Raw genomic sequence first — 14,365 nt, forward strand, 5'->3', positions numbered from 1 at the left:
ACGGAACACAATTGATTGATTGATCATAACACGCTCTGAAAATGAATCAGATGGGTGGGCCACGAACACTTTACAGAAAAGGTGGAGAACCACAGTGTCGTAGAGCATGGCGACGAAACAAAGATCACACCTCATAAAAATACAACCCCCCCCAACCCAAAGCATTCACGTCTCACATCCTGTAAAGCCCACCCTCTATCTCCAATTCACATCGAAAAAATCACAATCAGCTCAGCACATTGAGCTGCCATTTCCATTTTCTCCCCCCTCCGTCACACAGAATATAATATGTACCTTGTCACCGGTCTCTTCCCGTTACAAGTGACTTTTTTTTCTCCGCTAATTCATTCAACCCTTGCGCGCCACACACATCCGTCAGATAGAAGCACAGCGGTGGAGTAGAGGCCTGCCGAGACATCCATTAAAGGTTCCTTGCTGTCAAAGGTTCCCCTTTGTGTTGCGAGGAACGATATAAGTGTCGCGCTCTTATCAGTGCTTCCCGCCGAGTCCAAGCCCTGCATCCTGTCCACTCCGAGTCGCTTCTATTTCTCACTCTCAATTTCTTTAAAAAGAAGGGGGAAGAAAGCGTGCATGTGTACAATGGTGGAAGAAGTACTCTGATTCTTTTTACTTAAGTAAAAGTATCAATACCGCAATATAAAAATTGTAACAGTAAAAGGCCTGTATTCAGACTTTTAGGGCTTAAGTGTCCATACTGAGACACATCTTTACAAATCATATTTGAATGTTCACTCATTAAAAAAATTGCAAAAAAGCAAAAGTTTCCATGATGTATTTTTCTTTTCTTTTTCTTTTTTTCGCTGGATAGGCCCCAAAAAAATCTAATTTGGGGCCTACAGTATACCAGTCTGAACATAGAGCCTTAGACGCTAAAGCCTGATTTAGAATCTAAGTTGCACCACAAAAATAGCAGATCCACAAGCTCACACCGCGTCGTAGATTGGCAACATAGCGCACAACCATGTATAAATGAAGCATAAGGGGATAAAGGTTGCCGATATAGGTGAGCGCATGAAGAGACTGTGTTCTGGCTGTACGCCCTGACACCAAGGTATACGGTGTGATCTGCTTCTCTTTGTTGAAAACCTTGCAACACGCATGGAGCTGATGATGACTTCCAGCCATGCCCCCTGGCCCCCCTCACCCCCCCCCCACCCACCCACCGACCCATGTGACGCAGGGAGAGGGAGGGGGGAGGGAGGAGGGGTGGAAAGGGAAAAAAAAGGTAAATAAACAAACAATCAGCCATGGGCTTGTTCTGGGTCTCCCTCTCTGTTGCACCTCGTTTGAGGTCCTATAAATCAGACGTCCACCCGGAGACAGGGTGTTTGCAGACAATACACGTACACACACACACAACACACACGTGTGCGTCTAGGCGTACAAACCAACACACACAGGCAAAGGTGCGCGCACACACACGCACACATGCTGCTCATTAAGGTCATGATTAGACCCTTGCCATAGGTGTGTGTTGGGGAAGGGCACGATGCGTGCGCGTGTGTGTGTGTGTGTGTGTGTGTGTGTGTGTGTGTGTGTGTGTGTGTGTGTGTGTGTGTGTGTGTGTGTGTGTGTGTGTGTGTGCGTGTGCGTGCGTGCGTGCGTGCGTGCGTGCGTGCGTGCGTGCGTGCGTGCGTGCGTGCGTGCGCGCGCGTGCGCGTGTGATCACTCCCACGCACTAGCTCATGATCAGTGTGCACACCACTACTACTAGTACTATTACAACACTTCCATGTTTTGTGAGTATGTGCAGACCCCCCCCCCCCACCCCACCCCCACACACACACACCTCGGCTCCACCTGGACATGAGCTTTTCTCCATCTGTTCATAAAACATGTTCTCTACCTGTCGGAGCTCCCCGCCGGCCAGTGACAAGTGCACTCTGACTCCACTGCCTGCACAAGAAATTGTTTGGGCGGAGGCTGTGTGTGTGTGTGTGTGTGTGTGTGTGTGTGTGTGTGTGTGTGTGTGTGTGTGTGTGTGTGTGTGTGTGTGTGTGTGTGTGTGTGTGTGTGTGTGTGTGTGTGTGTGCGTGTGTGTGTGTGGTTGAGGGTGTATGTCTGGTTAGTTTTCAGTGACTGTTTTCACACATAAACTAAAGGCCTGGACTCCATCAGGGCTGAGTGTGTAAGGTATAAACCGGGAGCAGAGGCCAGTAGCTGGTGGAGCTACGACTTTTACTACGCTGTAGAAAGACTCACCGTGTGTCTGCTCTGCGTACAGAGCATCTCTAAAAATTGACAGTTCACTTTCAAAGCAGTGTGTAGAACTTCATACGGTACGCTAAGTTCACTATTAAAACATTTAAGTTACCTGTTGTTCTCTTAAAAGGAACAGGATTTGTTAACATTTTTGCTACCAATAGAACTTTTATGAAATAATCATAGTTCATCAATCGTAGTTATCATTATAGTTATAGCTCTTGAACGTTCCTTAAGTATCACCCGTACGATGTTTCATGCATTAACTTGCCGTCTCTACTTTTGGCATCCCTACTTTGAGCATGTCATAGTAGTCAAAGATTGTCAACGTGTCTCCTTGTAAGCTTGTAGATTGAAGTAGATGAGGGTTGGTCTAGAACCTTTGTCGGACAGTAGTGAACTGTGCGTTGGTGGGGGGTGCTGTACTGACCTCAACTGCGCCTATACTCATATAGCTTAGAATGGTTTCCATATTCATATATCACGCACGCACACACACAAAATATTTATTTATGTCCACTTAAACAGAAGTACAAGAATACCTTGTACAAAGGACATAACACTGCCAGTGCAGTCAGACAATAGGAAAACAGCCAGTTACAAAGCGCCTATAAGGCAGAACATTGTTACATACAATACAGTTGACATACTTGTCAGACACAGCAGACATCAATCACGGATAAAGGGAACAACGCCTCCTCCAAATTGAGCGGCTTCCTATAATAGCTAAATAGCAGTACCTTGCTATCTGTATGGCCCTCCTTTTGGAGAGGCCGGCCATTTGAAGGCCCCTCACAACCAACTTGTGCATGTGCCCTAGGCTACCAAAGATAAAAGAAACTAAAAGTTTACATCTGTAGCCTAGCTGTGGGATGGTCTGCTCTAGCTGGTGATATTTTAGTACTTTGGTTAGAAAGGCTTCTAGCTGTAATCAAAGGTACAGCTAACCTCAAGAATGACACACGCACGCACGCACGCACACACGCACGCACGCACGCACGCACGCACGCACGCACGCACGCACGCACGCACGCACGCACACACACACACACACACACACACACACACACACACACACACACACACACACACACACACACACACACACACACACACACACACACACACACACACACACACACACACACACACACACACACACACACAGAGGACTGTCCCTTTGACACCACTTGCCAGACCCTTTCCATATTTACTCGCCACACTTGACATTTGACACACATTCACGACAGCGCACCTTCTGCACATGCTCACACTTACAACAAGAACACAGCCATTCACATTTTTACAAGGTAAAGGAAAAAACACAGCCTACCAGTACAGAAAAAGAAAACATACACATTGCACAAACACACACACACACACACACACACACACACACACACACACACACACACACACACACACAGTGAGAGAGAGAGAGCGAGTCACACAGCCAGTTAGAGAGAGGGTTTGCGAACTCCCGGGCACATCTAAAAACGTCATATGGTTTCTTGGTTCTCCTCCATCACACCTCCGCTTCCCTTGCAGCAGACATTTGACTGTTATTAGGAGTGCGGGGTCCGCGCCGACCCCGGAGGTCAAAGGTGAAGCCAGCCGCGGCTGATTGGGAGTGGTAATTAGAAGGCTTGCTGTGTCTCAGGCCCCGGTCCTTCTCCCTCTCCAGAGAATTCACACAGGCTCAGTATCACTTCCAGCGCTGGGAGGAAATCAGAGACTTCGTACCCCCGGCTCGCTGGAAAAGCCGACAAAACCGTGGGGTTTCAGCTGTGTCTCCCGCCCCCCCCCTCCCCCTCCCCACCTCCCTCGGCACATTCCCTCGCTACCCACTCACAGACAAAACCAGACAGACGCGCACGCACACACACACGCACACACTGGGGAGCCAAATGTAGCGTAAAAGCTCTCCAGCCTTTACATTTTCCCTGAGTACTATGTTTGCTTTTTCAATGGTGCACTAATGGTTTTACGCATTTTTTCTGATACCCAAACTCTTTTCTTTTGCAAACTTGAGGTCTTTCAGTGTGTGAATGTATAAAGCTCTTTGACAGTCAAGCTGGAGTGTTTAGTGGGCCATCGTTTTTGCTGTTATTTTGCCTTTTGTTTGTTTGTTTTTAACCTTTCAAAAAAAAAAAACGCCCCTTCAGAAAGTGTCCATCTTTCTGCGTCTTGTTGCATTTCAACCATCATAGCATTTTTTTGTCGTAGTGTACGAATCATGTCGAGAAGAACGATGGTCTACTTTTTTTTCTGCAGCTGCAGATAAGGGCTGCTGGCAACAGTCCTCTCCTCTCCTCTCCTCTCCTCTCCTCCTGTTCTTTCACCTCTCTCCCCATCACCCTTCTCCCTCATTCTGTGTGAGAGCGGGTAGTAACATGAGACCTGCTCTCCCGGTCTCCAGTGGGGGGCCTCGGGGTTACAAAGGGTGATCAATATGTGCCAGGGAAAGTCTTTGGACGAGTGAAAGAAGCCGCAGTTTGTCTGCCCACCCCTCTCTCCCCCTCCTCTCTTCTCCTTCCTCCTCTTTCCTTTCGCTGTTGTAAGGAGCGACGAGGCTGATGGCGGGCGGCCGTGGTGTGTGTGTGTGTGTGTGTGTGTGTGTGTGTGTGTGTGTGTGTGTGTGTGTGTGTGTGTGTGTGTGTGTGTGTGTGTGTGTGTGTGTGTGTGTGTGTGTGTGTGTGTGCGTGCGTGCGTGCGTGCGTGCATGCGTGCGTGCGCACGTGGGGGGTTGCACTCAACCCACACACCAGACCCACTTCCTCTGTGTTTGCCATAGTTGAGTGACATCAAACCTCTGGCTTGGTGCACTCTGCAGTTGCTTGCCTGCCAAATAGTGGTTTGTAGAACACTCTCCTTGAGCGTAAAGTAGAGCATTTTAATCGTCTCCTTCAAAATCCTCTTCTACTCGGGTATTGTTTTTCAAAATACTACATTGTAGTACTCCCCTTTCGACATGCTGTATCGGACACTTTGACTAATGCCTGCCTACCTGCCAATTTTTCTTTATTTTGTTAGTGACTCAGAATGTTATAAAGTACAGTGTGATTCAGCAGCCAATGAATCCTTGAATAGTCTTTTTTCTTTTTTCTTTAACCACTTGAACCCTCATAAAAGACATTTGGCAAAAATAGCTCACACCAGTTGCAAAGTGATGCGTTGTGAGCTTGTAGATCGGCTGTTTCTGACTACCAGATTAGGTTTTAAGGGAAAAAACTAGGGGCCAAAGGTGGACCCTGCAATGAAGTATATAGGGTTTAAATGGTTCATATTAAAATTAATCTCCAATTATTTGAAACTCTTTTGAATGTCTGATGCTCATTTGTACTCCTTTGGTGTAAAAAATATATATATAATAGCCATTTCCACGTTTTGATTTTGATGTCTCTCTGGGACCCAAAACAGTGAAAATCACCGATCTACAAGCTTGTAGGTCGGTTATTTTCTCTACTTCTCAAAATGTTTTTATTTATTTTATTACTATTATTATTCACGGCATTCCTTTGATTATGAATTTATCTTTATTTTTTTATTTTCTTTTTTTAATCTTTTGAAATTATGTTCAACTCGCGACCCATAAACGGCTCCCGACCGAGTGTTTGTGAACCACTGATGTAACGTGCTGTTCTCTTAACAGGTGGTGGATGACATGGGCAATGTCAAGTTCGCTCTGGAATCAGGGCCGGATGCCAGCAGTGGGAGTTGGCTGAAGTACGTTCGCTCCGCCTCCTCTTTTGAGGAGCAAAACCTCGCCGTCTGTCACCTCACTGGAGACCAGGTGAGTGGCGGGACTTCCCCCCAATCAGCTTTCAGGGATTTTGATGTTTATAGAGCCAAGAACCATGACGTGTGTGTGTGTGTGTGTGTGTGTGTGTGTGTGTGTGTGTGTGTGTGTGTGTGTGTGTGTGTGTGTGTGTGTGTGTGTGTGTGTGTGTGTGTGTGTGTGTGTGTGTGTGTGTGTGTGTGTGTGTGTGTGTGTGTGTGTGTGTGTGTGTGAGATCGAAGAACACCCATATAATAACTATTGTACAGAGAACACTGTTCAGTGCCTCTCTCTCTCGCTGACTGCCTGTCTTCAAGGAAACCTGGGTGTAGGGTGTGGAATACTCCTGGAAATATGCCCGGGCAGTGCCCATAAAACACCAGCTGTTTAACCAGCCCTTAACCCCATGCTGCCACAACTTACTGTAGAAATACCGTCACACATTCCTCCTCTTCAATAGGACATGTTGGTCTGATTGCTACTTTTATACTTCACTGGTGATCACACAAGTCCCCGCTAATGAGCGTTACTCTAGCCCTAATTGCCCCAGATCTCCATCTACAACGATTTGTCTGTGGCCCTGTGTGTGCGTGTGTGCGTGTGTGAGCATGTCCGATAATCACACTACTCTTGTTCATTGGCCCAATCTCTGCCTACATCACATTCACACTCTGTTCATTTCCTATAGACGCCTGTCCCTCCCTTGTCTCTTACTCTGTCCCCTGGTCTCAATTTGCCACCTGTCAGCCTGTCACACCGAGGGGACAGGCCAGTCTATCCTTTCAAGCTTTACACATTAAAGCCCAGCCTATGTATGGAGTGAGGGGGACTTGGACCAAGCAAGGAGGGGACATGCAAGGGGCCTCTGAGATTGACATGCAGCATTTGACTGGCAACGCCAGCCTGCCTAATCCTTTTAGATTTTCACCACAGTGCCCCCTGCCACTGTCACAGAAAGTCAAAGAAAGAATCTGGGTACCGCTGAAAATTGCAGAGAATTATCAGAGGCCATGCATGCACAGGCCCTGTGTGCAGTTTGCTTCTCTGTGCGTTTTAAGGGTTGTTGGCTTTTCTTTAGCTTGCCCACGCAAGCCGTTGTTTAGTGCGGTGGCTCCCAGGCGTGACCCTATCATTTATTTACAACTACACACACACACACACACACACACACACACACACACACACACACACACACACACACAGCCACTCAATGTTAAAATGCATAATTTATCCGACATTGTACATTGTTTTTGTATTGCATGCACAATGCATGAGTTTATGGAAATATGTGCATAGCAGGCAAATTCAAATGTGTGCAGTAACCTTTTAAAAGTGAGTTGATAATTCATTTCTTTTTAGTTATTTTGCCATTAAAGTTGTAAGATATGAGAAAAGTCATAAGCATGAATAATTGAACAAAGTTATTGTCTTGACATATTTTTTGCATTTATCCATATGTGTACGCGTGCATGCGTGTGCGCGTGCGTGTGTATCTTCACATGCGTGTGGCTGCAGGTGCATTTTGTGTCTGTTCGAGCTTGTGGATCTAATACTTTTGATAAGTAAGGCGTTAGTTTACGAAAAAATACAAAAAGTTAGAATATGGAGATAAGAGGTTTCTGGCCGACAGCAACGATTTGTTGTATGCATTAGCCTTAGTATAAAGTATCCCCCCATAACCCCCCACCACCACCACCACCTCAGACAATTAAACAAAACCATGCAGGCCTGTGTTTCCCCCAAAGTGTCGCCCGAATTATTGGTTCTAAATCAGTAATCCCCAACCTGTGAGTTGGGGCACACTGGTGGGCCATGAGGATATTGCAAGTGGGTCCCAAATAATTGGCTTTTAAAGATTTTAATGATATAATAACATTATTATTATGTTAATGTAGAAAACGTATGTAAAATAAATAAGTGATGGTATTTTTTTCTTTAAAACTTTGAAAAATGAATTTTCATTGTGATACCAATAAATAGGAAATAGTCAAGTTAGTTCCACTGATCCAAGTCGGAACACAATCCATTGATTGATCATTAAAAGAACACATGCTCTGAAAATGCACGCCTGCCCACACCCATCTGTAGTCAGATGGGTGGGCCAGGACCACTCTCGAGGTTTTCAAGTGGTCCAGAAAATGTTGGGAACCACTGGTGTAAATTTGGTGTAAATGAAGTCAGTCCAGTCACATGACCAGAGGGCTCTGTTGTGACTGGGAGGGGCGGGGCTCAGGAGCAGTGGTGGAAAGTAACCAAGTACATTTACTCAAGTACTGTATTTAACCAATTTAGACCTGCGAGGCCGATTCTAACAGGTTTTTTTATTACTTGTAACAGAGTATTTTTATATTGTGGTATGGTTGAAATGGACATGGTTGACATGGACTTGACTGAAGACAGGGACTGCTGCATTACACACACATTAATACACACAGCCATACAAACACTTACGGTACACCGTAATATCCTGAGTGTTTAAACTGTGACATGGTACCAAATGGACAAGCCATTTGTCCACTCTCAGAGTTAAATTAACACTATGTACAACAATAAACACACACACACACACACACACACACACACACACACACACACACACACACACACACACACACACACACACACACACACACACACACACACACACATACATGAATGCATGCACACACGTCGTATCATGCATGCATGCACTGACATGCACACATACAGGTATGCCCCCAAATTCTACGGTACACAAGAATGCACGTATGCATGCATGCATGCACTTATAAACACACCCACACACACCCACACACACACACACACACACACACACACACACACACACACACACACACACACACACACACACACACACACACACACACACACACACACACAGATACACGCACACTTGTTACTCATGCACAAACACACATACTGTACACACACAGTTATAGTATCACATGCACACATCTACTCACATATTAACAAATACAGAATCAGCTTTAAGAAATTTGGTGTAGAGTGAAATACTATAGGGGATCTAATATAGAGCCATGGAGGACACCAGTCACCTATAAAGCCCATTGTATTGTTGGAATGCACAGACAGTCAGACACTTAAACATATATATTTTTTTCAAATTGGAAATTAGTAAAAAAAATATATTTATTTTTAACCATCGAAAATGTGTTCAGTCTGAGTGAGAATTTTGCTCTGTATAAATGTAACAGTCTGTAAGGTTTATAATAGGCTATAGGTTTAATTAAGAAAATATACAAATAATATAAAGCATTTGAATCCGATAAAACAGTTGTTTTAATTCATATTTACTGAAACTGTTATGTCAAATTAATAATATATAGGCCTCTTTTTCTGCAAAAGGATTCATTTCGTTAGTGCCCATGTATTGTTTGTAAATAATGCATTTTTACTAAACCTGGTGCACATTTTACATCAATGTTGATTTAAAAAATTGATTGAAAATTGGGCCTGTATTGTATGTGTTTCAAAAGGAAAGCAAAAGAGACATTTATGCTTCAAAACGTGTATTTTAATCATTGGCCTTATTTTTGTCAGCTGGTTTGATGGCGTAATTTTGACCGTAATTGTTTACATCCTTGGCACAAATGTTTTAAAAGGGTCTATGTATAGATTACATGCATGTATAGCCTGCAAACTGTGAAAGACATCTGCTGAAAGATAACAAGTTGAAAGCAGGTGTTTGGCTTGTGTGTTTGTACAATAACCTGAACCACATTGCTCAGCGTTTGTTCTAAAAGCCTTTTAAAAAAAAAAGAAATTTCGACCTGCACTCGACGTCCAGCCTCACACCGCTGCTTTTTCTCACTTGCGTGTGTGTGTGTGTGTGTGTGTGTGTGTGTGTGTGTGTGTGTGTGTGTGTGTGTGCGCGCGCGCGTGTGCATGCGTGTCTTCATATGCGTGCATGGCTGCAGGTGCATTTTGTTTTTGTCTCTATTCGAGCTTGTGGATCTGATCATTTTGATAAGGCGTTAATTTACGAAAAGACACACAAAGTTAGAATATGGAGATAAGAGGTTTCTTGCCGACAGCAACGATTTGTTGTATCAGTATGCATTAGGACTTCCTTAGTATAAAGTATGTGTGTGTGCGCGCGTGTGCGTGCTGTGCGTGCGTGCGTGCGTGCGTGTTGTTCACCTTATTGCGAGTCTCTCAGGCCGCCGCTTTATCCATTATTTGCATCAATAATAGATCTATCTATAGCGGCCCCCCAAAGCGGCGACGGGGGGACCGGAGATGCGGGGAGGGGTCTCTTCTCTGCTCGGTAGATCCCAGATCCCTCAAATCCTTTTGGCTGGAGATAAGAAGAGGAGGAGTGGCCGACGGTTAACGAGAGAGAGGGAGCTCCGAGGGGGCAACAGGGAATCACTAATGAGAGGGAGAGAGAGAGAGAGAGAGAGAGAAAGCCTCATCATCATCAAAGACGTGCTTTAGTCTATAGTGACTAGACTAGTAGAGACTAGAGAAGTGCTGCTTGCTGGAGCATCGGGGCTCCTCCGGACAGCTACAGTCTGCCGTGGCCGCTCCGCGACCTCCTCTCCTCGGCCCTGGCCGCTCCGCTACACCGTGCGGTTACGGTAGCAGCTTTTACCATGGGTTGTGTCGCCAACTCCAGCGGGACTGAAGCGCTACTGCAGCTGGAGGCTCTCCGACGCGCCGCGCAACTTTCTACACTCTTCCGACTTACGGAGAAAAGAAAGGTCAGGTCGGAAATATAAGTTATGAAAGAAAAGCTGCAACACGACGAGGTGGCCAGGCTGCTTGTTGTATTATGTTGGAAACATTGATTGGATAATATAGCCTACTGCTGCAGTAGCTAATATTTCATAATAATATAGGCGAATAATAATATTAATAATAATAATAACGATAATAAGCTAATAATAATATTACAAGTGTTGATTGTGGGACTTTTTGATCAATATGGCCCGTTGTGTAATATTTGTCTGCAAAGGCCAGCTGCTGGATTGACGAACCTTTTGTGTGTGTGTGTGTGTGTGTGTGTGTGTGTGTGTGTGTGTGTGTGTGTGTGTGTGTGTGTGTGTGTGTGTGTGTGTGTGTGTGTGTGTGTGTGTGTGTGTGTGTGTGTGTGCGCGCGCGCGCGAGCTTTACCTTGTGTAGTCTGTAGTGATCAGCACATAAGCCACTCGTCGTGTGACTTGGTACAGTGCGCCCCCAAGTGTCCAGAGATAGCATAGCAATTACATTATGATGGCAGTGTGGCCTACTAAGTGTTTGCGTTTTGTTATTTCATAGTATCATCACGCTCTTGGTTTTGAATTTACTCTTATCATTTCAATTTTAACCCCTTGAATTAATTTTCTAAGCTGTATTTTTCCATCTAAATCTAGTCTATAGGATTATATTGTGATTAATTCAGTGGCAGAATCATGCTGTGTATAGGGCCTCACATATTTGTCATTATGTATCTCAATTTTCCTCATCTGCATGAAAGCAGAAAATGCACATACAATGCAACGGACGTGTGCAGGCCTGCACAATGCACACACGTTGAATTACACGGAATCATAGCTTACAACATTGTCTATTATGCAAAAGGGGATCCAAAATTATCCGACTTTTAAGTTTTAGCCTACTCATTTGGGGTTGTAAATAAAGCCGAACAGAGTGTTTATGTTGTATTTAGTTTGATGGACAGTTTTTCTTTGCAAAACGGTATAGCCTGCTGCATGGGCTAGTAGCCTATCCAGTCACACCATTTATATGTTCATGTTTTCAGACGTTTTGAAGAACAAGACATTTATAATTAATATATTATTTTTTTGGGAAATCGTACACATATATAGGACATTTATAAAATGGTTACTAATATCACATTGCTCACTTAATATAACGTGCATTTTCATGGGAGATATGATAAATAATCAAATAGCTTGTTTTTATAGGCTATTTGTTGATTTGTGGCTGTCTGGTCTAAAGGTTATGATTAGCCTAATATATCTGATATTATATGTTAATAATGTGAATTAAATTACAACGAAATTACAGAATCGGATTATAAATTGTAATAATGTTTGATCAGGCCTACACTTTGGTTTAACAAATGTTTGATTTCACCTTCCTTTGTGTTTTATTTGTAGATCTATTATAAAGCTGTTCGGGATATTGAAGTAGGGGAGGAGCTTTTACTGTATATGAAGGACGGACTTTTCCCCGAGGGATCAATGGCTCCCAACCTGGAAGGTAAGATTAATGCGCATCATTAGCGCACATTTTAAACAAACTCCAACCAACATCCTGTGTTGCTTTCCTCTACACTGCTGTCCACAAGCCTCTTAAGGTGACTCGAAATAAAACATAAAATGAAAAAACATCTATCCAATAGAAATGTCAAGTATTTAAAGATGAAGATGGCGATTCAAGATTAAATTCATATTTGAAGTAACCCATTCATGACATTAGCCTACTATTGTTCAAGATATATTCTATTAAGAATCAAGCATGCCTGAGCTGCTTTGATTAAACACCAAGATTGAATATCTAAAAGAGAAAAAAACCTAAACAGGTTTCTCTAATAAAAATAACCGTTGGTGAATCTAATGAGCTGTGAGCATGTCTCATGCCATTTGAAAGGAATTAAACACGCTGTGCGTTTAAATGAAACCACAAGCAGGCCTATATAGGCCTAGAGACCTTTGGCTCAAGTTGTAAAAATAAAATATTTGATCTGGTGGCACTACCGCGATTTCTTTTATTCGATGACATTGGATTGCTCTCTGCACACATATGCCCTATGAATATGATAGCCTATAATGCGTCACATTTTCACGTGCTGTTATTTATTCTCTCCCCCTTTGAGTTGGTTAACGTAACCCAATAATCCACTTCGTCCTACCTTTCAACCGATGTCGTCGCATTATTCCCCGATGTAACAGTAACCCATGCCTCTGAACAACTGCGTCAGTGATAGGCTTATTATGTCGACATATTTTATCAGATAATCTACCTATGATTGCTCGACGTCGAGTTCGATAGGGTCTATCTTTCAAATTCGCGGAAGGGCAAATAAATCGGATACAGGTGGGCACTAGGGACATCTGGGCACCTCAATGTAAAATTGGCTATTTTGTCCAAAATGTTGTTTTTTTTAAAAGGTCTTCAGTGTTGTAAAGCAGGCTATACATGATGAATGAACATGCACGGTACATCATTATCAGACCTAATGTTATCCTTCAACTTCTTGATTATGCCCAAAATGACTGGATATACAGGTTGTGTAGCTATTTGTAGCAATTGTAGAATAATTAGACCTTAATTGTAGAATGTTTCAGCGTGTTCTTTTAATCATCAATCATCAATCATGTAAAACATTTTTCAAATATATATATATTATATATAGCCTATATATATATATATATATATATATCATTTTTTTTTTTTTTTTTACAAAATAGCATCATTTTACATCGAGGTGCCCAGATGTTCCTATCCTGTTACCAACAAATCGAGCCCTCATAATATCTTAACTTATTGCGTCGAACTAGTATAAGCCTATATTGTCAGGTAACAATTGTTTCCCAATCTTTCTTGGGACGACGGAATGGGGGAAAAGGATTACTTTAGCTGTCATAAAAAAAGCATGTTCGTGAGACGTTTTGTAATACACAAAAGGTTTTTAATACCGTAGCCCCGCTCTGCTCAGATCTCTCTGCCAAAGGCACACAGAGGAGCGAATGAAAAGGGGAGAAAACCGGAGAAATGGTTGAAAAGAAACAGACTGTGTGAATGACAGAGAGAGGAGGAGGCATGTGAACGTATAACGGTCGGTCCGTTCCGTGTTTTCTTTTTCTTTTTTTCAGGTAGCCTAGCCTCCTCTGCGTTTGAGTTTCAGTGGCTATTTCAGTGGTTCGCAAACTTTTTAGCTCAAGACCCAAAAGAGAAATTAGACGTTTGCCCGGTAAACTAGTGAAAATAGAAGATCTACAAGCTCACAATGTCACTACTTCTTACACATTTGTTTTCTCATTTATGTTATTTTTTTTTATACTTTTGAAGAAAACATTGCTTTTTTAAGTCATGAAAAGAAAGAAGTAGCCTATGACATTTACTCGTGACCCATACAAATTGTTCCGCGACCCCAAGATGGGTCCCGACCCACTGTTTGGGAAACAGTGGGCTATTTGACTGCGTAGCAGCGTAGGTGCCTGCTTGCGTTAAAATGAAGGAGAGAAGAACCACGTCTCGTCTTGGTGCGCAATTCTGCCTCTGACTGGGGAATATGATGTTGTTGTGCGCGTCTCCGTGTCTGTGTGAGACTAGAGCTGGCTAATAAGTGGGAGCTTGGCAGCGCAACCCTCCTCTCTCTCTCTCTCCGTCTGG

At 43.5% G+C, this 14,365-nt stretch overlaps 1 protein-coding gene across 9 annotated transcripts in view; it reads left to right on the forward strand.

Moving 5' to 3' along the window:
- prdm16 (PR domain containing 16) overlaps positions 1-14,365 on the forward strand; it is a 246,425-nt gene that overhangs the window by 205,758 nt on the left and 26,302 nt on the right. For 6 of the 9 annotated variants that reach the window (XM_084070463.1, XM_084070464.1, XM_084070466.1 and 3 more), the window contains exons 4-5: positions 5,876-6,016; positions 12,127-12,229. In XM_084070463.1, the coding sequence (XP_083926589.1) occupies positions 5,876-6,016; positions 12,127-12,229 (244 nt within the window). Of the gene's footprint in view, positions 1-5,875; positions 6,017-10,395; positions 10,726-12,126; positions 12,230-14,365 lie in introns of those variants that run through there. The other 3 variants (XM_084070469.1, XM_084070470.1, XM_084070471.1) reach the window with 1 other exon arrangement.

Source organism: Gymnoscopelus microlampas (genome assembly GCF_963454915.1).
Source record: "Gymnoscopelus microlampas genome assembly, chromosome: 10".
NCBI lineage: Eukaryota > Metazoa > Chordata > Actinopteri > Myctophiformes > Myctophidae > Gymnoscopelus > Gymnoscopelus microlampas.